General features: G+C 32.3%; 1 protein-coding gene across 9 annotated transcripts in view; it reads left to right on the forward strand.

Moving 5' to 3' along the window:
• The window catches only part of Ascc3 (activating signal cointegrator 1 complex subunit 3), a 357,473-nt gene that overhangs the window by 199,419 nt on the left and 130,818 nt on the right, over positions 1 to 27,236 (forward strand). For 8 of the 9 annotated variants that reach the window (XM_074077814.1, XM_074077822.1, XM_074077820.1 and 5 more), the window contains 9 exons: positions 5,530 to 5,649; positions 8,820 to 8,984; positions 10,767 to 10,853; positions 11,691 to 11,867; positions 16,562 to 16,787; positions 18,574 to 18,728; positions 21,331 to 21,429; positions 22,386 to 22,554; positions 24,156 to 24,376. In XM_074077814.1, the coding sequence (XP_073933915.1) occupies positions 5,530 to 5,649; positions 8,820 to 8,984; positions 10,767 to 10,853; positions 11,691 to 11,867; positions 16,562 to 16,787; positions 18,574 to 18,728; positions 21,331 to 21,429; positions 22,386 to 22,554; positions 24,156 to 24,376 (1,419 nt within the window). Of the gene's footprint in view, positions 1 to 5,529; positions 5,650 to 8,819; positions 8,985 to 10,766; positions 10,854 to 11,690; positions 11,868 to 16,561; positions 16,788 to 18,573; positions 18,729 to 21,330; positions 21,430 to 22,385; positions 22,555 to 24,155; positions 24,377 to 27,236 lie in introns of those variants that run through there. The other variant, XM_074077834.1, reaches the window with a different exon arrangement.

Consider the following 27,236-nt stretch of genomic DNA (forward strand, 5'->3'; position numbering starts at 1 on the left):
AAATATTGGAGGCCTAGGTAAAGAAAATAAACATTCTTACAATTTAGAATATGTATGTTAAATACTCAAATGAGGTTTCACTACCTTGGTATCCTTTCTAACCTTTGGTTTTAACTTACATAAGGTTTAAAAGCATGTAGGCTATAAATGTGAAATAAATTAATGAAATAACCACAACCAAATATTACTTATTTTGTGCAAGCTTTCTATCAGGTACTTCTCAAACAGCTTGTAGAAATTTCACTTGCATTGTATTCATGTTATTTTCAAAACAAAGTCACAATGCAGTTCCCTTTGTTAGCAAACACATAGTCCAAAAAGGGAGAAAAAAAATATATAGTGCAATGATGTTGGAAAGAAAGTGATACATTCTATACAAGGTTTCAGCAGGAGAGAATACACTTGGCCCCCAACTGACAGGAAAGGCTTCATTCATCAAAGTGGTAAAACTTAATCTGAGCTCGAAAGGATAGATATGTTTGGGAAGATATGACTGGAAGTTAGAAAAAAAGGCATGAATATCACTGGTTTCTATTAACAAAATTACAGGACAATCAAAAAAGACTAGAAAATAAATTTTAACTCTAAAGAGAATAATATTACAGCCCAATTTCAGTCTTCTGTTGCTTACTATGATTGTATAGTTTAAATGATTCAGTCTTGGGTCAACAGTATTTATAATGGGATAAAGTCTACTCTTGTAAAATGGTAGTAATAGTAGCAGTGAACTGAGGGCCTACTAATACACAAGAGAATACTGGGTGCTTTGTTTACATTCTTTTATTCTCTCAGATACATTTATCCTCAGAAAGATGTATACCTGACCCAAGGACACTAAGCTATAAGTTTTGGAACTACTACTCAAACTTAGGTCTATTTATCTCTGAACCCAGTCTTTTTGTTATAGCTTAGATTTCTGCTATCTTATATAAAATATAGTAAGTTAAAGGTGAATATATTTTTCTAGATTAGTACTTTCTTTACCTTCTGGTAAGACCTAACTTTTATAAGAAAAACATGGCTGTCTTATACAGTTGTTTTTTAAGTATGTCAAGAAAGACCAATCATAGTAAACTTAGAATTAATGTTTGTGATACAATTTCATAGGTGGTAAAGCAAACATAAGGTAGTTGATGTTATTATGCAGAAGATACAAACTGAGTATAATATTGCTCTTGTCCTCAGGGAACTCTTTTTCCCTAGGGACAATAAAATAGCATCAATGAAATTGTTTAGTCAAGCCCTGAGAATAAAAATAAATTATGGCCTATAAGTTCATCTCGTGTTCATAAAGTATTTGACATGCCATTCCATCCACAGAAATGACATAAAAAGCATTCAAATAAAAATTGAAATTTTTAGCTAATATAATGAAGTACAGTCATTGTGAAACTTCCTCATAACTTAATCAACTGAATAGCTCCCCTTTAAAATAAATTTTCCTATTAATGAAATAAGTTGAATATGAAATTAACCTTGGTAATCTGTGGAAATTGAGTATGAAATTAATCTATAACATGAACCTCTGCTTTGTTCTTTTTTTTTTTTTTTTTTTCATTTTTCTTTTATTATTCATATGTGCATACAAGGCTTGGTTTATTTCTCCCCCCTGCCCCCACCCCCTCCCTTACCACCCACTCCACCCCCTCCCGCTCCCCCCCCCAATACCCAGCAGAAACTATTTTGCCCTTATCTCTAATTTTGTTGTAGAGAGAGTATAAGCAATAATAGGAAGGAACAAGGGGTTTTGCTGGTTGAGATAAGGATAGCTATACAGGGCATTGACTCACATTGATTTCCTGTGCGTGGGTGTTACCTTCTAGGTTAATTCTTTTTAATCTAACCTTTTCTCTAGTTCCTGGTCCCCTTTTCCTATTGGCCTCAGTTGCTTTAAGGTATCTGCTTTAGTTTCTCTGCATTAAGGGCAACAAATGCTAGCTAGTTTTTTAGGTGTCTTACCTATCCTCACCCCTCCCTTGTGTGCTCTCGCTTTTATCATGTGCTTTGTTCTTAAGGTAAAAGATTTTTAAGTCTTGAGACTCCCAAAATCTTTGCAAGACTCTACAGAAATCAACATACATGTCATGTTAGGTTAGGAATGCTGTCTTTATTAATATCTTTATTTCATGAATAATAGTTTTGACTGTTAGCTTAGAAAAACTAGAGAAGTTATTATGGTTAAGTATAATTTAATGCTGACTCCATAACCCTAAAGCTGAAAGGTCACAGTTCCCTTCCCTATGTAAAGCCTCTTCATTATGCACTGAGAGAAACATAATAAAGTGTTTGAGTCTTATGACCTTAGCACCTACTTGGTGCTAGCCCACATAGTCTGTACTTTTAAACTATGTTAATTTTTCTGTATTATGACTTAAACCATATGATTTTTTGGCAGTATTGGAGTTTGAACTCAGGGCCTTGCCCTTGCCTAAGATTTGAGCCATGTCCCAGCCCTGCAACACATTCTTTGTATACAGAACTTCACCTTTTTCTGAGGATGTTGCACAAGTACCTTCTTCTTGTATTTAAGGCCTCCACATTCTGCCCAACTGCCCCATCTCACTCTTACTTCTCTCCAACACAGATCTTCAGCCATAGAAGGCTATTGCTTTCCTCACTATAGTCACTTCACTGTAAAGTCCCAGTTTTCTTACTTATTAAATGAGGATATTCTCATTGCATTGTTATGAAAATTTAGTACTTGCCTATGTCCAGTTAGTGTGCAGCAAATGATAACATCACTTATTGTTTTCTGTTAGTCCCTTTATACTCAGCCCCTTTTGTGCTCACTACCAGCCTTGGAATTTTAGTTTCATAAATAAATGGTAGAATAAATTTTTTCATAAATTTACTAAATCAGTTTATATGGAGATTTTTACATATATCAATTTATGCATACATACACATGATTATAAATTTGCTTATTTAGTTTTTATATGGTTTTTGGCCAGTTTTTCAAAACACATGTAGTACAAATAAATAAGATAGCCTTAAAAGGTCAAATTAAATAGATGAGTTAGAGTGAACTGATACTTGAGTCTTATTTCTAAATCACCGTATTTTGGGTGGATCTTATATTTCTTAATGGAACTTTATCACACTATACACTAATACCACTTATATAAGATTCATATGTCAAACACTTTCTTTAAAACTATTTTTAATACTGTTGGGTTCAAATATGTTATCTTAATTGGTTGCATATGTTTCATTTCCATGACTAGGGAACTTCTTGAGGCTATGGAAGATGCTATGCTTGTTACCATATCTATTGTGCTTTACCTGGAGGACAGGTTTATTGCTGGTTATTGAGGTGAATCAGTAAATTTCAAAGATACTCTATGAAAAAAATACTTGTTTTATGAAAGTCTCTTATATTAAGTAGCTAGTAGGTAACAGCAATATGTAAGGAAATTTTTATTTTTATCACTAGGTGGCATTCAAGGATTAGTCCCAAAACCAGGTGTACCATCATAAATTTACATTTATTTTTCTGGATAGTCTCCTCCCTTTTGAGGGAAAGATTAGAAGGCTTTCTTGCTTGATCCAATCTTTGATACTACCTCCTCCTTTCCTTTAATCTTATCATTAGTAGCAACAGGTCATTTTTAATATTAACTAAGTTTGATTTTTAAAATTATAGCAAGCTTGTTTTGTCCTTTATAAAATTTTCTACTCTTAGGAGTTGTGTCATGAGGGAATATACATCATTATTTTAAAGTAATAGCATAAGATCATAAGGGAATACAGATCTAACAGTTCATGACAATACAATTTTGACAGCCAAATGATAGAATCACAAATAGGAGTGAGGATCAGATTTTTATCCTTATCCTTACACTAGTGTCCCACCCGTAGCTCTTTAGTTCTTGATGCTCTTCATTTTGTGGACAGCCTTATAGCCTACATTTTAGGACATGTACACATTTACCTATATTTTAAATGGCTTACTCACTTGTAAATTAGTGAAAATTCAGAAATAAATAATCTCTTTTTTTACTTATGACCTTTTCTCTTTTAATAATAAATAGTGTATAAGATTACAAATAGTAATTTTATGGTACTATAGCTCTCTCTTTTTCTTTTCCTTTCTTTTTTTATGATGCTTGGGTTTGAACCTAGTGCTTCATGCATGCAAGTCATTGAGCTACATTCCCAGCCAATATATCTTTTCTTATCTTTAAAGACAGCTAAGCATCACTTTTTTGTTGTTTGCTTGTTTTTATCTTGGGTTGGGTTGGGTTTTGGTTTTGGTTTTGGTTTTGGCTTTTTGTGTGTGTGCGTGTGCATGAGTGTATGCACACATGTGCTGGAGATTGATTCTAGGACCTTGCACATGATAAGCACACACTGCTCCACCGAACTTCACCCGTAGCTCATCCAAATATTTATTTTACAGATGGCTACATGGATTTAAAAATTAGATGAATTAAAGCAAACATTAAGGTCTTTATTTTCTCTTATGTTAGTACTAAAGTGACAACATTTTCTTTTCCTCCTAAAATTTAGTAATTTAGGTAGAAACATCTCTTTGCTTAAAGCAGTAGACAAAATATTTTTTTTCAGCTAAAGGTTCAGGAAGAAATATATAACTGCTTACTTTCACAACTTTGAGTTTTTAAGGTAAAATAACACCTTATGTAAAAATAATATTACTTTCTATAGATCCATTGGCTATTAAAACGTGTTAAAATTCTTTGTTAATACCATTGTCTAGTAATTCTTTTTTCTTTATTCTACAGATCATATGACTGTTGTGTTTTTAAATTATTAACCTTTGGTTTTATTTAATTAATATATTGCAATTTTATTTAATTAATATATCAGAAAGCTACATTAAATACTATGTTAAACATTTTATTTCCTTTCTGAATATAATCTAAAGAATTATCTAGTGCTTATATGATTCAAATCTATAAATGTTTTTTCAATAACAGAACCGTTCCCTCTTCTGTCATATTCTTTTTAAATATATGTATTACATATAATACCACTAAGATCCACTTTTTATTTTTACTAGATAACCTGCAAATAGCTATCTTTAAAGGTGAAAGCTAACATTATGTCATCTGGGATTTTAGTAACGACTGCACAGAATCAGGATAAAGAATTAGTAATAAAATTTTATTGCTTTTATTCTGGTATACTTATATTTGAATTTTTCAGTAAAATAAAATAAAGCTAAAACAAATTGTATATTATAAAAGAAAAACAGGAACAAATCTCAAAAATGCCCTTAATGCTTTGTAGTATTAAACTCTATGTAGAGGGAAATAATCAAATGCCATAATATTGAGTAAGTTCAGTTTTGAAAATAGCATTTCTAATGGGCTGTTTTCAATTAAATGAAGCAGAACTGATTTTTAATTAATTGGGGAAGTCATGTCCAGTGATTGTGTTTACCTTTTTTTAAGTGAACCACAATGATGTATTTTAAAAACTTAACTTCTGACAAAATGGACTTTGCTGTAACATTTCTCTTTGCCTTTAATGCATTACTTTAACTTCTGTTGTGTTTTTGAATTCCAGATTGCTCTGGGAACAGTCACTAATGTGGAAGAAGCAGTGAAGTGGATCAGCTACACTTACCTTTACGTACGGATGAGAGCAAATCCATTAGTATATGGCATCAGTCACAAAGCCTATCAGGTAGAAAACTCATTTATTAAAAAACAACTAAAACCATTTTGGGGGTTTTGTAATCGTTTCATGATGTAAAGATAAATATTTGCTTTTGTCACCTTACCTGAAAAAAGTTAGGGACCTGGAAACGAAATAAAGAGTTTTAATCTTTTTTAGAAAACACTAAGGACAACTAAATTGCCCCCCAGTAATTTTTTTGTTTTATATAAGTCTCTTTTCCCACTGATACTAATAAGTTAGTATTTATATTATTATTAAGTTATTTTTCAGGCCTATTTCCATTTCATGTAATTTTTATAAGTATGATGAGTTTAGTTTGGGAATAAACCAGACATGAAGAAACTTATAGACAATTTTTGATAATAGACTATGCAATATGTGATCTATTAGTTTTATGAAGTCCCTCTGTCTCTTATTCTGAAAATGAGCAAAGGCATTAATGACTTATTAGCTTAACAGTTTGGTGGCTGGGATCAGTTTCACAACTGAGTTCATATGCATAACCTGAGAATTAGATACACATGGTAGCAGCTCTTCCTGTGAACTTACAGTTGTGTGGTCCATGTGGCTTACAGATTCTATACAATCTTGTCTTTAGAACTCTGCTTATATATTGTAAATGCTTCCTAATTACAGGCAAAATCCAGTTGTGGTCTAATGAAAACAATATTTCACCATCATCATATGAATTTTCACTTTGTCCAGTCAAAATTATTAAAAAGGTTGAATTTAATTCAATTATACTTCTTTTCCATTTGCTGATAGCTTATTTTTGATATTTCTCATAGTATTATCAAAGCAATTACCGATCATTTTGGGTTTCTCTTGCATTTTTCGTTTTCCTATACAGTAGATTTTACCATGAAAAAAAAAATGAAACTTAAGGCTTACTTAAGAAAAGTAAGAACAGCAACAGCAATTAGTTCTGAGGTTGGTAATCTGAAAACATTGGACTTTCACACTCAGTTTTTCCCTAAATAGGGCTCAAATGTCTTTCTTCTCAGTTGAAATATGTGCTGATCTTCAAATGGATGCCTTATTTTACAGCCAAATGGAACTTTTATAACATATAGGTTCATTGCAACCTCTGACCTTACACATTTTAAACACGACACTGATTGTTCTCATTACAAATATGGGCACTGTGAGAATACCCTGGATGGGTAAAGAAAAACAAAGCAGCACAGCACATATTTTCATGGGATAAGTCATTGCATATCTTGGAATAAAATAACATATCATTGTGGTTTTAAAGTACTAGGTTAATATAAGAAGTCATTGCTATGTAGCTGTTCAGTATAAGGAAAAAATGTGTATTTTTCCAGTATAAAGTAAGGGGTTTTTTTCATTCTAGTATACACAGTTTTGCTACCTTCAAAGGTTGTAAATGTTTTATTTATTTGTTTGTTTATTCTTTTTGAGACAGGATCTTACTATGTACCTAACCCAGGCTGGTCTTGAACTGGCAATCCTCCTGCCTCAGTCTACCAAGTGCAGGGATTTCAGGCATGTACTACCACACTTAGGTAACCTTTTGTAAAAAGGTTATAGTCACAAAATTCTTTTCTTTTTCACAAAATTCTTACAAATTAACACAGATCAAGTGGATTAACATATTTTAATGGTTTTGTAGCATGTAATTAATAAAGTGTTTTTAAAAACTGAACCTGATACTTGCAGTATATCACTTACAGCAAATACTTGTGTTTATATTTGCTGATAGGACTGTTGAACCCATCTTACTTACCTGCAGCTGATTTTCCTGTGCCTCATTTTTCTTTTTTTTTTTTTTTTTTTTTTTTATTATTCATATGTGCATACAAGGCTTGGTTCATTTCTCCCCCCTGCCCCCACCCCCTCCCTTACCACCCACTCCACCCCCTCCTGCTCCCCCCCTCAATACCCAGCAGAAACTATTTTGCCCTTATCTCTAATTTTGTTGTAGAGAGAGTATAAGCAATAATAGGAAGGAACAAGGGGTTTTGCTGGTTGAGATAAGGATAGCTATACAGGGCATTGACTCACATTGATTTCCTGTGTGTGGGTGTTACCTTCTAGGTTAATTCTTTTTGATCTAACCTTTTCTCTAGTTCCTGGTCCCCTTTTCCTATTGGCCTCAGTTGCTTTAAGGTATCTGCTTTAGTTTCTCTGCGTTAAGGGCAACAAATGCTAGCTAGTTTTTTAGGTGTCTTACCTATCCTCACCCCTCCCTTGTGTGCTCTCGCTTTTATCATGATTTTTTAAATTTACTTTAGCTTTCATAAAGATCTAAATTAAAATAAATGGTAGCACTTACCTCATAGGATTTCCAAAGTAGTTTTACATTTCATCCACTCCCTGTGAAAGGACCTGTTTTACTTTACTGTTCATAACCAGAGAATAGTATTTAATACTTGGCATGTGTTTGTGTTCACTTTGGGAGTACAAATGTGTACATAAATTTATTTATACACATGTCATAGCAACAAGAATATCTGTTGTACCTTACGATAAATATTGTAATTTCTGCTTAGGAAAAGACTGTGATGTAAGTAATAGTTTCAAAATTATACAAAAATTTATCATCAAGTTCATTTTACTTTATGCTTCTATTATTATTGTGGGCAAAATGGGTGTTCTCATCAGCAGTTATGAAAGTGCTAGCCCAGTAAAACTACACTTTCATAAGGATCACTGCATTTATTTTTATGTATCTTAATAGGGGAATGCATTCTTGCCATCATTTCTCCAAACAACTCATAAAATAAGAATATGATTTGATAATGTTAAAGTCTTCATTTTAGTGTGGGAAAGAGAAGGTAATTTTTTCTTCTATGTAGTTCCAATATTTATAATCTAAAATATTATAAATCTATGTAAATTTTTAGATTCTAAAATATTTTCTTTGTGTCTTCTGTAGCAGTTAAAAAAATAAATTTAAGAGAAAGTCTAACTAGGAGTCCTTATTCCTGTTTTCTGCATGGGGGCAGGAAATGTTTCTCCTTTTTTTCCATTTCTCCCCATTTTTATCCTGTTACACTAAATTTCCTCCCTAATAAATTTTACTATTATTTTTACTACAAAAAAGGAGAAAGTCTAACTAAAAATAATCAAGAAAAAATTTAATTCCCATGAATAGGTACATGTTTGCAAGTATGACTCTAAAGAATTCAAGTGTTTGTATTTCTTTCCTGTAGATTGACCCAACATTGAGAAAGCATCGAGAACAGTTAGTCATTGAAGTTGGACGAAAACTAGACAAAGCTCAGATGATTCGTTTTGAAGAACGAACTGGATATTTTTCCTCAACTGATCTGGGTAGAACTGCCAGTCACTACTACATTAAATACAACACCATTGAGGTACTATGCTGAGAGGATCAAGTGAAGCATGTTTGCTTTTAGATGCAAATGCTTTCTAGACTCCAAAAGATGTTAATGATGCAAAATAACAAAAGCAGCTAATATAACAAAATACATTCAATTGTATGAATTCAACAACATATGCTCAGCAAAATGAGACTTCAAATAGTAAGGGCCCGCTTGTCATCCTGTTTAGCAAATATATCCCACGAGTAGACATACCTATGCCTAAAACACCTGAAGCACATGGATTGATTTTTATGGGATAGAGATGCCTGAATAATTTTACATAGGAGATGATGTCTTAATAATATTTTTGAATAAAAAATTGAAAATTTAATTGCATGTTACTAAAATACACTGACTAAAGTGGAGTTAAAGTACTAAAATTATCAGGTCAACCAAGCTGTAGACAATGTAAGGAATTCTCAAAGGTAGTTTTGGTCACACAGTTGCAGCTTGGCTTGTTCCATTTATTTCTTTATTTATCTGTCTATCTACTTATGATGTGGTTTCTCTATGTAGCCTAGGCTGGTCTAGAACTCATAAGCTTAGTGGTCCTTGTGCCTCCGTCTCTCAAGGGCTGAGGCTTTAGGCAAGTACCACCATGCCTGTCTTACTTGTTACCTTGTAAAATGGTGCTGTGTAAGATGATGTGTCATGTGTGTTTATACACATCTGTCAATACATGGGAAAACATAACAGTGATCACCTGTGAAGAGAAGACTCAAATTTAAAGAAAGAAATGGGTTGAGGTGAATTTTTAACCTTTATTCTAAATGTAGTCAGCTCGTTTTTACTTTTTCATTTATTTTTATTTTGTGCTTAATTTTTTGAATGGGAAAACAAAAATCATTCACGTGAGGTTTCTTCAAAAATATAGAAACTGCAGCTCGTATGTAATATAGGTTTTGTAGGCTTGTTTTCAGAAAATACCTTCACGTGCTTACTATTTTTTTCCTATCTTTTCCAAAATAGCCCTCATATTTGCATAATCTGTCTTTTTTGTTTTAGTAACAATGTCTTATTTTTTTTCCTTTATTATTGTGCTGGGAGGGGTACATTGGGATACATTGTGGCATTTACAAAGGTTCTTACAATATATCAAATGTATCATACTTGGATTAAAAACCCCTTTACATGTGTTATTTTACAACTCTGATCTGGTGGTTCACAACCTGACACCCAGCACTTTACTCCTGCCATCCGCTACTGAGCATTTACTAATTTTCTGTATTACGTAACTCTTCAGCACATTGCTTCCAAACTACATGCTAAACCTGTTTGCAGTTCCTTTCCTTGAATGCTGTACCTTCTTCATTCTACATGGTCTTTGACTGATTTTATTTGCATCTAGTTTCATGGTTGTCTTCTATGCCCTAATATTGTGAGAATCTTCAGATTACATATTTTCTTGTTTTTTCCCTCTGAATCTTATGATATTTGATCAGTTAGAATTGCTGAATGGTGTTGATTTCTATATGCCCATGTTAAGACAAAGACCAAAATGTTATGATGAACATTTTTTAGGTATCTAATGTAGCTTCCAATTAATTATCTTTTTTGCTTCTAAAGATTTTCCTTAACTATGTTTTAGGAGTGTTTTTTATCCTTTACTAAATTTGATGATGCTTAAAAGCAAAGATTTGGAATACTGTGTACCACATACATAACTACATTGCCTAGGATTCCAGTGTTCTCTAAAGATGTCTGATAACATTTATAATTTAAAATATTTGTTGCACTTTGAATTTTAATGAAATATAACGCTTACTTTGGTAGACCTTTAATCAACTCTTCGATGCTCACAAGACAGAAGGTGATATCTTTGCTATAGTCTCCAAAGCTGAAGAATTTGATCAAATTAAGGTAAGATTATTTAAAGTGTGAATCAAATGTGTACAGCACAGATACACTCCCTCATTTATAAGAGCTTTTTAATTAAGTTTTATTCCTGATACACTGTAAGCTAAATGGCACATTATGTTTGGAGTATCAGCAATGTTCTTCCATTTATCAAAAATAATCAGTATCCTAGAATGTACTGTCATTCATGACAGCATTCTGTGCTTTTATCCCAAATCAATAATTTATGTAAGTTTTGCAATAGTGAAACTACTGAATAACGTAGTGTGTACATTTTGGTTTATTTGCAATATAAAGTTCACTGAAGAAAATATAAAATACTGTGATTCAAGCTTAGATAGGAATATTTTTATACATCAGGACTTATTAACAGTGAAAGCTTTAATACTTTGAAACAGTATTTCATAGCTGTAAGCAATGAATGTGTTATGCTATATAAAAATATATGACTGTAATGAATGCATTTGAAGATAATCAAGTTTGCCCTAATCCATTTGGGAAGAAGTTTTTACTGTGGTCAAATAAAACATGAAATCTCATCAATTGAAGGATGGTGAGGTCAGAAGATTTAATTTTTGTAGCATATCAAATTTGTGTATGTCAATGGCAACTTTAATATTGGTGATGACTAAAAATGTAATTGTATCAACCTCAAGATAGTTTCATCTTGTAGTTATAAAATACTACTGATGGGGAAATTTCTAATTTTTTGCTATAAAAAGTAACTCTTGTTTCATCCTAAATGAAAATGTATGTTAAAACAATGTGGTTTAATTTCAATATGAAATTTTTCAATAAATCATCCCCAAATACTACTGTGAAAACATTGTCTTTTTTTAGGTTAGAGAAGAGGAAATAGAGGAGTTAGATGCCTTATTAAACAATTTCTGTGAACTGTCAGCACCTGGAGGTGTAGAAAATAGTTACGGGAAAATAAACATCTTACTTCAAACTTACATCAGCCGAGGAGAGATGGACAGTTTCTCCCTCATATCGGATTCTGCATATGTTGCACAGGTGAGAATTTTATTTCCCTCCAATTTTCACATCTTTGCTTATCTGTAGAGACTAAGGAATTAATTCATGTTACACTGTCAATTTATTGCTTTGTGAGATGCTACCAAACTACCATTTTTTTCCTAGAACTGGAATTGTTCATTTTTATATCTCTTATGCAGTCTCTGTTCATAAATCAGGATTGTGTATTGGTTTGGCTTATAACAAATTTACCATTTAATAAGGATTAATAAATATACATCCCATACTATATGGTCAATATGATGGGTTTAAAGAAGATTTAAAAATGTGATCTTCTCTTGCAGATTTGTAGAAGTTGAAGATTGAAAGAAAATTATTCCCTAAACTAGAGTTCATTAATTTAAAATTTTTTTAAATGCTGTGGTATAAAGTGTAATTTTTATTTCTTTTATATTCAAACTTTCTTGTGAAGTACCTTTTTTTGCCTATTTATCTTTCAAGTTTAAAGGTCTGCTTTTTGGGAAAAGTTTTTTTTTAAATGTTTATTCTTTATCACAGAAGTATGCATTTCAATTATCTTTTATGAGTAATGCCTCCCTTAAGTAAAGCAAGATTAGTTTAATCTTACTTAGGTCATGTAACTATTCTATAACCTTAACTTTTAGTTTTGTTCAAAGACAATATAGAAAACTATGTTTGTGTTAAATAAATGATTATCAACAGCCAGAAATATTTAGGAGTGCTTTGAAATAGCTGAAAGCATAAATTGTTTACAAACATGAACTTTGATACAGTAGTAAACAACTTCAATGAATGTAGTAGTTTAATCAATGAAACCAAGAAACCACGTGATTATCTCACAAGTTATATAAAGGGAATGTAGATGTTCTCCAGACCCTATAGCTATCTAATTTTCTTTATCTGTTTTTTATTCTGAAAAGTGATATAATATTGTTGTTTTGTATTGAAATAGTTAATCATTTAAATGGAAGGCAAAGTTTTACTGGGTTCTGGATGAATAGTCTGACATTTCTACTTGATTCAAGATTATAAAGATAATATCAGACAGTAACATAAAAATTTACTTTACAGTATAAAACTTACATTTCCTGAGTGATAGTGCCCGGGAAGTCAACTTCCGATTAAGGATTTATCTCAAAGTATCCCTGGTTTTTCTTAAATGGTTATTATGGATTTATCATCCTTGAATGCATTAGTTAAGTTATACTTGAATTTATTATATTTTAAGTTTGAGGTTTGAGTCATCAGAAGTACCACAAGCACTTTCTCAGTTCTGAAGGAACTTTTATATTCCTTAAACTTTCTTCTCTTTTTTATCCAGTACAGTCACATTTTTCATTTTATGTATTTTTCATACACAGTTGGCTAAATCCACAGGTGTGGAACTGGATTACAGAGGGCTAACTGTATTATCAAATGCAAGGAAAATGAGATGAATTTCCTAACCCTTTATTTCACTTCCATGGCCTGGCCTGATTTGATCCTGCCTAGTCCACTCCCCAGCACTGTTTGGAGCCACTTTGAGCCCCTCTCATCCTCCCCTTACTTTAATCTTCTCTTACTTTCTGTTTTGTTGTTGTTGTTGTTTTTGTTGTGCTGGGGGTAAATTGTGACATTTACAAAATTTTTTACAATATATCAAATATATTATTGCTGAATTCACCCCCTCCATCATTCTCCTTTATTCCTCCTAGAATAGTTTCAACAGGTCTCATTTTCCATTTACATACATGTATGTCCAATATTTGTACCATATTCTCCCTCCTATATCCTTTCCCCACATCCTCCCCACTCCCAGGGGTACCAATCCCCCAGAGAGGTCCAATTCTTCCCTCCTGTTCTCTTACTTTGTTTTTTAAAACATGATATTTTTGTTTGTTTAAGGTAGCTGTACAGGGAATTTCCTTAAGACATTTCACTGTATATATGTATTATAACCTGAATTGGTTCATCTCATCTGTTTTTCTCCTTTCGTCCATAGTCCCTTTCTTATGATGATTTCAACAGGTTTCAAAATTCTATATTCATTCTTGAGTAGGATGTACATCAACCATATTCATCTTCTTAACTTTCTTCTTTTATCCTCCTCCCCTCATATGTAACTTCCTCATAGTGTGACCTGTTTTTCATGATATTGTTTGTATTTGTATTAGGTCTGTATTCCACATATGAGAGAAAATATGTGACCTTTAGCTTTTAACTTAAGATGATGTTCTCCAGTTCCATCCATTTACTGCAAGTAACAAATTTTCATTCTTTATGGAGGAATAAAATTCTATTGTATATAAATACATTTTCTTTGTATAAATTCAAGTCCGTTCATCAGTAGTGGGCATCTTGACTGTTTCCATAGCTTAGCTATTGTGAATAAACATGGGTATGCAGGTGCCTCTGTTGTAACCTGACTTAACGTTTTTCGGATATATCCCTAGGAGTGATGTTGCTGAATCATATGGCAGTTCTATTTTTAGTTTTTTGAGGAGCCTCCATACTGTTTTCCATAGTGGATGTACTAATTTACATTCTCACCAGCAGTGTATGAGGGTTCCTTTTAGGTATAATACCATGTCATCTGCAAATAGGGATAGTTTGATTTCTTCCTTTCCTATTTGTGTTTCTTGTATTTCTTCTTCCTGTCTTGTTGCCCTGTCTAGGAATTCCAAGACTATGTTGAATTACGAGTGGAGAAAGTGGACACCCTTCTTTTGTTCCTGACTTTAGAGGAAATGTTTTCAGTTTTACCCCATTTAGCATGATGTTGGTTGTAGGCATGTCCAAGTCTAACCTTTATCATGTTGAGGAACATTCTTTCTATTCCTAGTTTCATCAGAGCTTTTATCATGAAAGGATGTTCAACTTTGTCCAAGGCTTTTTCTCTATCTGTTGAGATGATCTTGTGGTTTTTGTCTTTGCTTCTGTTAATATGCTATATTACATTTAATGACTTATATATGTTGAACCATCTCTGCGTCTTTGGTATGAAACTGACTTGATTGTGGTGTATGATCTTTTTGATATGCTGTTAAATTCAGTTTGCCATTATGTTTTTGAGGATTTTTACATCTGAGTTCATTAAAGAGATTGGCCTGTATTTTTTTTTTTTGGTCCAGTTTTGGGATGAGTGTAATTCTGGCTTCATAGAATGATTTAAAGTTTTCTCTCTTAGAACCTAAAATAAACCCTTAGCTCAGCTGTTCCAGGATTTTATTTAAAAGCCTATGATTAGTCTCCCTAAACTGTACATGTTATAAACTTTGCTCGTTATTACCACCATTTTATATCATTCCTGATTAAAATGTTCTGTTGCATCTTGCCACATAGACTTTCTCCTTCCACTTCTGTTAGCATTCAGGGAACGTATATAGGTTCTAAAATATAAAAATAATATACTTTCACAATAATTGGGTAAATTAACCTGACAGGCCTTCTTTTTTTTTACAAGAATAATTCGGAATGGTATAGAAAAACCTACATAATGTGGAATAAACTATGTTTGATAGTTACATTAGTCAAAATTTCCATTTTATTTATCATCCTCTGAACCTTAATAAGACTTATTTCAGTCATTCCTAATGAGTATCAAACTTCAAATGCCATTTTTTAAGCTTCTAATAATGAAAAAAAGATAGAACTTGTCAAAAGACATGCACATTTTCTATAAAGTGTAAAACCAAAGCCGTTAACGCTTCTGGTCATTTTTTACCTCAGAATTTTAGGTTGAGTTCTATTGTTTTGAAATCTTTTCTGTTTTTCATCTCTTATTTGTTATCTGGATTTAACCTTCTTCATTTTCAAATACAGAAATCATTAGATATTGGAAAATATCTCCAAGTTTATGGTTATAAAAACAATCTTCAATAAAACAATCTGCAAAGTTAATGATGAAGGGTAGGAGGCAAAGCAAATGGGAACTGGCTGTGGAGACTTTTTTAAAGGTTTCATTTATTTTAACTCCCTATATGTTGATTAACAAAATTATCCTCAGACCACTGAGTTTAGAATCTTAGTGTTAAGTTTGAAGCCATTTGGACCTAGCATTGAATAAATGCTCTGACATTAAACAGAGGTAGAACCTTGTTCAAATTTTTAAGCTCTCCAACCCTTAATATTCTTTCCTATAAAATCATGATATCAGTACCAGTCAAATGCAGTTGTTGTGAAAATAAACTAAGATACCATATGTAAAACTAGTAACATTGCTTGATTTATAGAGAGCCATAGATATGGGTAGCTGCACTCATCAGTATGTTCTTTGACACTCTTCACTTATTAATAGGTCTTCTAGCTGGATCCCAGAGCCCCTCTTAATTCTACTCTAAATGCTCATATAGACTTAACTCATTTCATTATATACACAGAGGCATCTTCATCTGTTTCTTACACTCTAGGCTCTTCAACAGTCTACTAGATACTTTGCATGCCTTTTGTCTCTTCCTACTTTTTTACTTTTTAGAGGGTGTCAGGATCAAACTTTCTAAGAATTTGGAAATAGGCCTACCCTCTGAGAATTTAGCAAGTGGTATCCACATACAAATAATGGGATTATTTTATGATAATTAAAGTTAAAGAAGATTATATAAAAAAATTGTTGCTCCACAATTCAGAGATGCAGCTTGACTTGCCCTTTTTTTGAGTTGAGTTTGAATAGTAAGTTTAGGGACATTTAAAAGTACATTTGTTCTCCCTACCAATCCTCTTCTTTTGTTCTTCAGAATGCAGCTAGAATTGTCCGTGCTCTTTTTGAAATTGCTCTGAGGAAGCGTTGGCCTACCATGACCTACAGGCTCCTGAATCTTAGTAAAGTCATTGACAAGAGACTCTGGGGTTGGGCTAGCCCTTTGAGACAATTTTCAGTATTACCACCACACATTCTAACAAGATTAGAAGAAAAAAACCTTACTGTGGATAAGCTGAAAGATATGAGGAAAGATGAAATAGGTAAGAAGGCAGTAAAAATATTTCAATGTATTTACTTGTGCAAATAATATGTTTTACTAGATATAGAAGTATTGAGAATGCTCAAGATAAATTTTTACTATATTTATGAAATCTTTTTTATCTATCTAAACTCAATCCAAAGTCACTCCAAATTTTAAGAAGTCACTGAATTTAATCAGCAACTAAAATGGAGAGCAGTGGAGGGAGTGAATTCAAGTATGATATATTTGATACATTGTAAGAAACTTTGTAAATGCTACAATGTACTCCCATCAAGCACAACAATAAAAATAAATAAAATGGAGTTTATATTGAGTGTTATCATAAATGATGAGACACTCAGTAGTGTTTATTTTCAATTTAATTTATTTCAATTGCATAGTGTTTTTTTTTTTTTTGTGAAATGATACCTATTGAAACTATTCCAGGAATGGGGGAAGGAGGGATAAAGGAGACCAGTGGAAGGGTGAATTCAAGTATGATACACTTGAGACATTGTAAGAACTTTTGTAAATGCCACGATATACCCCCATCCAGCACAACAATAAAAAGAAGTCAAGAAGTCTTTATGTACATCAGCAATATTATAGTAAAAAATTATATAAACTTTAATCTTCACATTTTACCAGTTTCTAAATGAATTTAATTACATATGTAACATGTTTAAGCCAGTTGGTATCAGTATGTACATAGTGTTTGGTGTTGTGCTTTTTTCATGTAAATGTATATAGTTATTCCTATATACATTTCCATGAAACCTGATATTTTACTGGACAAATGTGTAATGCATTGATTAGTTACTACTTCATTTCTGAATAAAATAGACATTACGCTCGAAGGGAGTGAGGCTAAAGACAAAGAGGGAGAATCACTACTGGAAAGAGTTCTAAAAATGTCAAGGGATGCTGAGATAGTTATTTTGTGAAGGAAGAATAATATTTCTTCTAAGATTGAATGGAAAAAAGATATCTATAGAACAAAATTAGGATTATTAACAAGGGAAGTTGAGAATAGTTATATTGGGGTAACACGTAAATATTTTATCAAAATTTGGAAGATTAACCTTAATTTCAAATTTGGTTAAGTATAAAACATTTTGATTTATTAATTAGTGCTTTTTAAAAACCTTAATGTTGAAGAGTTTAGACATACAGGATATCTCATTACTATAAAATATAAGGAATTACTCCAATTTGTTTATTATAGTTAGTCACATTTGTTTTGTGAGAAACTCCCCCTTTGGTATTTCCATATATATCTATATTTCAGAATCTGATTATCTATGAAAATGTGTATAGTTAATTTTGTGCTAGATTGACCAGATTTTACCTTTTGTCTTTATGTTTTGTGGAAATACATCTGGATGAGCGAGAGGCATTTGACTACTGAAGCATTTCTCATCATAACTATAGAGTTCAGAAATAGACCCTGAATAAATTAATGTCTATTTTTATAACATGCTAAATATTTCTATAGTGTCATATACTAACTTGAAAAGACGTGATTCTGCTGGTATTTTAAACAATGTCAAGTCTCAGTAATTTTTAAAAACTTATTAATACTTAAAGAAACCTTGATACTGGTTTTGAGCTATGAATTGCTATTTGAAGTTAATTATTACAAAATATTCAAACATGCCTGGTCAAGAATGTCAGCTGTTCTATGATGCAAATCATAAAACAAGCAATAAAATCACCTTCTCTGAAAGCCCATTTACAAGTCAGATAATACTGCTTTTTTTCCTGTGCCTTGACACATTTTTTTCTATGTGATATTTTTCTATCAGGTCACATTTTGCATCATGTGAATATTGGACTGAAGGTCAAACAGTGTGTTCATCAGATTCCTTCTGTTACAATGGAAGCTTCCATTCAGCCCATTACACGGACTGTCCTCCGAGTAACACTCAGTGTCTACCCTGACTTTACTTGGAACGATCAGGTAGAAGTGAAAAATACCTCTGTCTGTTTTAAACTGAAATGGCTGTACTGCAGGTTCCATTACACCTCCTTAAGTCCTGTAGAAAAATCCTGTAAAGTGATATATATTGAAGAGTCATTTAAAGCATTATAGTGGTATTTACTCATTGTCAAGAGAAATGTGCCATATTAATAATCAACCAGTGAGATCCTTTCAGAGCATCTAGGGAAATTAAAAGTTCAACATTGAGCAATATTTTTGTGGATTCAACTATATAAGGACTATGCCACATTTGTTCTATATTTTATTTTCTCTATGTTACAATCATTTTTGCCATCTCTGCTTACTCTTTCATTTTAACTTACCAAAACTTTAGGAATTCTCTATGTTAAAAGAGCCATTTTTAAATCCTGGTGACTCTCAAGCTACTGTTTTTCTCCTTTTCTTAAACATTAGGCATGTTAGGGAAGTATTCTCCATTGTCTTTCTTGTCACCAGAGACTACTTCCTTAGTGATTTTCAAAAACAGACTGACTGGCATTATGTGTAGATTTTTCTATTGTTTTCTTTACTTCTGTGAACATTTAGCACTGTATACACAGTTCTTCTTCAAAAATGTCCTTCCTCAGTTCCATCGCTTATCAATTACTATTCTTATTCCTTCTGTATTTTCTTCTTCAGTACATTAGATGTAATTATATTAAAACATAATAGTAAACACATGTAAAGATCTGGATCCTCTTATTCAGGCAGTATTGTTTAAGATCTGTCATTTCATCATTTACTGTGTTAGAACTGTATATGCAAAGGCAAGTAACACTCAGTCCTTGTTTTCAGGAAGCCAGTGGAGGAAGATAAGTAAGTCAGTAATTGATAACTGTTTTGTAGTTATTCTAAGATTCTAGTTGAATGTAGGTGAATGAATTTTGTTTAACTGTGTGCTCTGAAATCAGCCCTAGTCCCAATCCAGCTTTTTTCCATTGGCCTTAAAGTGTCCAGACATTTAATTCCTAGAATTCCCTCATATCTTAACATATATAAGGTTTATTTTTCTCATAGAATTTCTGTGAGGGCTAGATGATGACACAAAATTACAGTTAATACCTGTTTTTAAAAGGTATGGAAGTTCTATATTTTTCCACACTGTTTTCTTCTAATGTCTATAATAAATCTCCCAAATGAGTTTAATTCATTAGTGAAAGAGAGTACTTAATTATTTTAAAATTCACTCTGTAAGGCAAAATGCTGTTGGCTTCGAGAATGGAAAGCTTGCCTCAACCAGGCGTTAGCAGGATAATGTTCTATCTTGTGCAATACAAGGCCCATAGTTAGAACAGGCCAGAAAGATGGCTCAGTCTTCTGATTAATGATGTTATCCAAGGCCCAGGATTTTCCCATCTCTTTGCTCTGCTAATACTGTTGAGTGCTTCACAATGTTTTTTTCACATTAAACTGAGCAACGGAATTGCTTCCCCTGCTTCCTTAGCTCAGAGCATATACTATAAGCCCTGTTTTTTAATCTATTATTTGTTATGGGCTTCTCCTTTACTACATAGTCGTTGTCAGGAGAATGCCAGGGGCAGATTAGCTTGTGGGAATCAAAATTATCCCAGGGAATGTGTCACCTTTTTCTAAGTCACATGAGGGAGAAATGAATACTAAATAAGATTGAACCTTGTAAGGAAAAAGAAAAAGATTGGAATGAATAAACAAAATATGGTATATCTATCCAGTATAATATTTGTAAAAAGAAACAAAGTACTGATGCATGCCAAAATGTGGATGAAGATGAACTATGAAAATATAATGGTAAGTTAAAGAAGCCAATCATAAAAGACCAAAGATTACATGAGTCAGTGTTTGTGAAATGTCCAGAATAGGCAATTCTGTGGTAAATAGGTAGTTACTGCTAATGAGTATAAGTTTTCTTTGGGGAATGATGAAGATATTCTAAAACTAGATTATTGTTGCAGAGATTTATAAATATGTTAAAGTGTTATTGTTATGTTTTTGTTGTTTTAAGTAATTTATACTTTAAATGAGTAAATTTTGCTTTATAAATTATATGTAATGAAGTTGTTAAAGAGAAAGAGACAGAACAAAATACTTGGTCAGTTCTTCCTCACTGTACAAAAACCCCTTTGTGTATATGCTAATAGAACTTGTCAATGTCATCAAAAACAAGAGCAACCTGAGCAACTGGGGCAGCTAAGAGGAGCCATAGGGAACATGATGACCAAATGTAATGTGATATCCTAAATGGTTCATGGACCAGTAACATTACATGAAGTAAAAACCAAAGAAGTCTGGACTAAGTATGGATAGTAATTAATAATGTATGAGTATTGTTTTTTAGTTGTAGCAAATGTGCTGTACAAATTCAAGATGTCAGTAGTAGGGCAAACAATGTGTGGAGTATTTGGGAACTCGCTGTACTCTCTTCTCTATTCTATAAATAAATCTAAAGTTGTTCTAAAAAATAAAGTATATTATAAGTACTGTGTCCATCAAAAAAGTGTGGGAGGGGGAGTAGAGAAAGAGAGAAAGAAAGAAATGCTGAATATGTAAATAACACTATCTCTTGAGTTATATTCACAGTACTATGATACTACTCTTCTACCAGGTCCATGGAACAGTAGGAGAACCCTGGTGGATTTGGGTTGAAGACCCTACAAATGATCATATTTATCATTCAGAGTATTTTCTAGCTCTTAAAAAACAGGTAAATGTGTATGTGTGGTACATCATAATTATTTTGCTATCATCAAAAGAAACTAACTATATATATATAATCAATATAAACTAACAATTTCTGGTTTTTAGTTTATTTCTCTGTGATATTGTACTACTCAAGCTTTATTTATTATGTTTTATGCTTCTGTTTGGTTTTAAAATTAAAAAAAAAACAGTGATTAAATATTGCAGGATTGATAACTCAAAGTGATCATAGTTTAAGAAATTCAATTGTAATCTTTACCATGGTTTAAGGCACGGTTTCCAGGAGTACAGAATAGGTAAAACAGGTTAGGTAAATAATAATTTTTATGCATACAGTTCTAAGGAGTATTGATGTGAAAATTCTCTTCAAATCACAAGAGAAAGATTAAATTTGTTGCTACTTTGATGCTTCCAATTATACTTTCACTTTTTTACCAAAGAGAAAAGAAGCTCCAGACTGAAAGTCTTGGTTTGGTAGCAGCAGAATTTCCAGTAATATTTTGTTTGTATTGCATTTGTCTTAATGATAACCTTCTATTTATTCCTAGTGATTCTGGTACTCCACTTAAGGTACTATGGGAAAAATATTTGAAAATAAAAATAATTGAATAATATTGTAGAAATCATGAAGTTTAATAAATGAATGAATGAAGTTTGGGAAATTCTAATAATGAATCCAATTGGTAATCTGTTAATACATGTTGAGATACATATATATGGATATATAAGTATGTATATATGTATATTATACATATAATAGAAACTTAACCTTTTATATCAGGTACCCTGAGAAGGGCACTACCCACAAGTTTCTGAAGATCCTGAATATCTCAGCTACATAGAAATCCAAGATACTTTGTTTTTAATAGATCTTGCATAGATACTACTGTCTTAACCATAGACTACCAAGACCTTTGTAGCAGAATACCCATATTTATTTTAGACTTTATTTCACATTAGGTTCTTAGTAAAGAAGCTCAACTACTGGTGTTTACAATCCCTATATTTGAGCCTTTGCCTTCCCAATACTACATCCGAGCAGTGTCTGATAGATGGTTAGGAGCTGAGGCTGTTTGCATTATCAACTTTCAACATCTGATTTTACCAGAGAGACATCCTCCCCATACAGGTAATTGCTAATTTGAATCATTGACTTACATAAATTGCTGTTTTAATTAATGCTGAAACATGTTTATGCTTCAGAAGTATTGTATTGTGAACCAGAATCCAATTTATTTGCAGTATAGTTTGAAAAGAAACTTTTCAAAGACAAATTTACTTATGTGTACATCTTGTAGAGCTTAATTGGGGGCCTTAATTTTTGTCTGAGTTCCAAAACGTAAAACTCGGTTTAGACCAATTTAATAGTTTTTTTGTTGTTGTGCTAGGGGTACTTTGTTGCATTTACAAGAGTTCTTACACTATATCAAATTTAATACTTTCAACAAGAACGAGATTCATCTTTTCTCTATTGCTCTGCTTTCATCTGTTTTTACCTATAATCATAATTTCACTGTGTGTCCTCTGTTTTCAATGAAAGTGTTATTTATCATTTAATCTATGTTCTCTGTGACATGTTTAGGATATCCTTTTTTCCACATATTTATTCCAATTTACTAAGATATATTTCTTGGGTTTTTTTTAAGCTTTGAATTCATGACCTTCCACTTACTAAGCAAGCACTCTACCGCTTGAGGCACCCCACCCCCACCCCAGCCCAACTTAAACAACTTCTAGTACAGGTTGAGTATCTCTTATCCAAAATACTAAGTATTTGGATTTCATATTTTCAGATTTTAGAATATTTACATATTTACATAAGATACCTTATTATAGGCATGGGCAAGAACAATTTTAAAACTTAGCTTTTTGACTTTTGTTTTCATTTTTGGAGAAGAGAATTCATCATACTTTCCATTTTGAAACCGTACTGAGAAGATTTTACTCAGAATACAGACCACTCTGTCCCCTTGCTGATTTTTTTTAATCTTCTCACTTAAACATCAAATGAATAGACATCTTTTATGCAGTAATCTTGAGAGTAATGGTACCATCTGTTGTTTCAACTAATAGCTTTCTGGGTTATACAAAAATAAAAGGTCTGTCAGATACTCAAGGGTATTTATCTGTAACTGTCATTTCACTTTTCTAGTTCCTTGGGTCTACAGTCCACATAATGAGAAACAACCAAATCTAGTTTCCTTCAAGGTTTTCTCAGGACAGATTTTATTTACTCAGCCATGTTCTACTTTAAAACTCTCACCCAAGTTTCTTCCTAGAATTAGCTGAAATTCATTTGTTTCCATTGGCTCTGACCACATGCTACTCTGTCTTGGTCAGCGTCCAAAAGTTCAAAAGTAATTTGTTGTTAGTAACCATTCCAGTATTAAAGTTTGCAAATTCATTTTTTACAAATTAAGGCAAATATAGTTTTCTTCTGCATGAATATTTTCATACACTTGTTATTCAAGTTACTTTCCTGACTAGAAGAGAAAAAAATTTAGTTGGTTTATGGGAGTTCCCCCCATAACAGAACAGTGTTGAGTATGTCAGTGTGGTAAATATCACAGGAAATAAAAAAGATGTATCACTGATGTGTAAGAAGTTGTGTTAATCATTTTCCCCTCTAAACAATTAAGGATTGTTACAGTTTATTCTTTAAAATACAGTATTCAGTATTATGCATGTTTTTCAGTAATTTTATTGCAGTACCCTGTTGAATCTTTTCAGAATTACTGGATCTTCAGCCTTTGCCAGTCACAGCATTGGGATGCAAAGCATATGAAGCCCTGTATAACTTCAGCCACTTTAACCCTGTGCAGACACAAATATTTCATACGCTGTATCACACAGACTGTAATGTTCTACTTGGAGCACCCACTGGATCAGGAAAGACTGTTGCAGCTGAACTAGCCATTTTCAGAGTCTTCAACAAGTACCCCACCTCAAAGGTCTGTCAAAGGAATCGTGTACTACATTCAAGTACAAAAAGCAATTCATAATCTTTAAACTAACCATTTCTAAACACACTGGCAGTACCCAATGTGTAGATTAGTTATTCTTTGAATGAATTTTCTCAAGGATCAGTCAGTATTAGCAAAATTTGTTTGTTGCAAACAATTTGCCTAACACTTTTGCACCTTCTAGTTAAATTTCTATGTATATAGTGTTGCTCATACATCCTTTCCTCATTATAAGAGATGTACAATTCTTCAGTAATTTAATTATGAGATACTTAAATCATAGCCATATTTGTTAACTATATGATAATTCATAATCAAATCCTTCAGATGTAGAGGAAATGCTCATACATGAAAGAACAAGTTTGATTATACACAGGAAATATAACCTTTTCTCTATATTTCTCCAAATGCTTATAATGACCTTGTTAATTAATAACATTGCAAGTCAAATCAGTATTGATTTTAATCTTTCTGTTTTGTTTTGCTGTTTTTCTTTATTGATGGTACTGAGGCTTGAACTCAGGACTTCACACTTACAAAGCAGGTGCTCTACCACTTGTGCCACACATCCAATCCTGATTTTAAGCTTTCTTAAAACATTTTTTTGTAAAAATTTCCCCAGTATTGCTTTATTTTTAATAAAAGTTAGATACATTTAAGGTGTACAATATGATATTTTAATATACACATACATTATGAAGTGATTACTACAGTTAGAATAAAATATCTATAACTTCACATAGTCACTTTTTTCTGGTGGGAACACTTAATATCTGCTCTTAGTAATTTCAAGTGTATAACACAGTATTATTAACTATAATTACCCTGCTCTAATTAGATGTCTAGAATTATTTATTGTACATTAATGAAACTTTATACCTTTGACCAATATCTCACCGTTCTCCCACTCCCAGCTCTCATTATTATTTGTTTCTTTCCATGTCTGGATTATTTCACTTAGCATAATGTATGTCAATGCATATAACAGAGTTTCTTTTGTAAAGTTGAATAATATTCCATTCTTTACATGTTCCACTCTCATAATTTCTTTATCTTTTCATCCATCTTGAGGCACTCAGATTGTTTCCTTACTTTGGCTATTCTGAATAATAGTGCGGTGCACACGGGAGTGATCATATCAGATGCTGATCTCATTTCTTTGGGATATGTAACCAGGAATACTATTGCTGTATCATATGATTTTTTTTTAAGACTCTCCATGTGTTCTCCATAGTGGCAGTATCAACTTACATTTCCACCAACAGCATATAACATTTCCCATCTTTGCCACCCCTGTTTATTTTTTGTCATATTGACAGTTCACATCCTAACTAATATAAAATGATATCTCATTGTGCTTGTGACTTGCATTTCCTCCAGTGACTAGTGGTGCAGAGTGCCTTGTCATATATCCATTAGTCATCTGTAAGTCTTCTTGGGGAAGATGTCTCCTCACACCCATTTTTTTTTTTTTTAATTGAACTATGTGGGGACTTTACTGTTGAGTTGTATTAGTTCCTTATATGTTTTGAATGTTAACCCTTTATCAGAGATATGATTTACAGACATTTTCTGCATTACATAGATTGTCTTTCCACTCTGATGATTGTTTCCTTTGCTGTGCAGAAGCTTTTTAGTTTGGGTATACCCCCAACTTGTTTACCTTTGCTTTTGCTTCCTGCGTTTTTGGTGTAATGTTCAAAAGTAGCATTGACAAGACCTTTGTAAAGAAGCTTTTTCCATGTTTGCTTCTAGGAATTTTATGGTCTCAGATCTTATGTAAGTCTTTAATCCATTTGAAGTTAATTTTTTATATGGCATAAGAAAAGGGTCCAGTTTCATTCTGTTGAATGTGGATGTTCAGTATCCTCAACACTATTTATTGAAGACTATCCTTCCCCCATTGTGTATTCTTAGAGTTCTTCTCAAACATTAGTTGACCAAATATGGATTGATTTCTGGACTTTATTCTGTTCCATTGGCCTACATGTCTTTTTTTTTTTATACCAGTGGCATACTGTTTTTATTTCTGTAGCTTTAGAATACAATTTGAAATCAGGAAAAGTAGCACCTCTAACTTTGTTCTTTCTCAAGATGGCTTGTTCCAGGTCCTTGTGGTTCTATATGAATTTTAGGATTTTTTTCTATATCTGTACAATTTTTCTTCTTGTACTTTGTTATTAGTATATAGAAATGCTATGAATATTTGTATGTTGATTTTATATTCTACAACTATTGAGCTTGCTTATTAGTTCTAACTATTTTCAAATGTCTTTTGGGGCTTTCATGTTTTTAACTTCTGAGTGTACTTTATATTATTGCATTGGGAATTATGTGCTGTTTTCTTCATCACCTATGATTTCAAAAGTGCTCAAACTTCCTTTCGGTGTGAGTCCCAATTAGTGGCTTTCTTTCCTGCCCAATTTTAAGTTTTCCTACTTTCCAATCTATTGTGTGGTTATTGGCCCATTTAAAAAAAAATCATGTTAATGCAAAAGAAGAGCTCTACTCCATTTAGAGATTTTTTTGCAAATAAAATTTTTGGTGAATATTTGTATAGGTTTGGATTATTAATGACCAGTTTTAGAGGGTTTTTTTTTTAAGTAGAATAGCTAAAATGTATGATATTTTTCAAAAATCTGCATTAAAATTTAAACAGCTAGTTTACTTCTCTTCGAAGTTAGTAAATTTTCTCATGAGTTGCCCACAGCTCAGGTAAATCTTGAACATCTAATAGGAAAGACTTATTTTTATCAGAACCATAATTTTCCTTTATATAATGTATTGTCTCATAATTTTTAATTATTCACATTATGTTATACATTACATCATACTACTGGAAAATACC

This window comes from Castor canadensis, chromosome 1 (assembly GCF_047511655.1).
Source record: "Castor canadensis chromosome 1, mCasCan1.hap1v2, whole genome shotgun sequence".
In the NCBI taxonomy this organism is placed as follows: domain Eukaryota; kingdom Metazoa; phylum Chordata; class Mammalia; order Rodentia; family Castoridae; genus Castor; species Castor canadensis.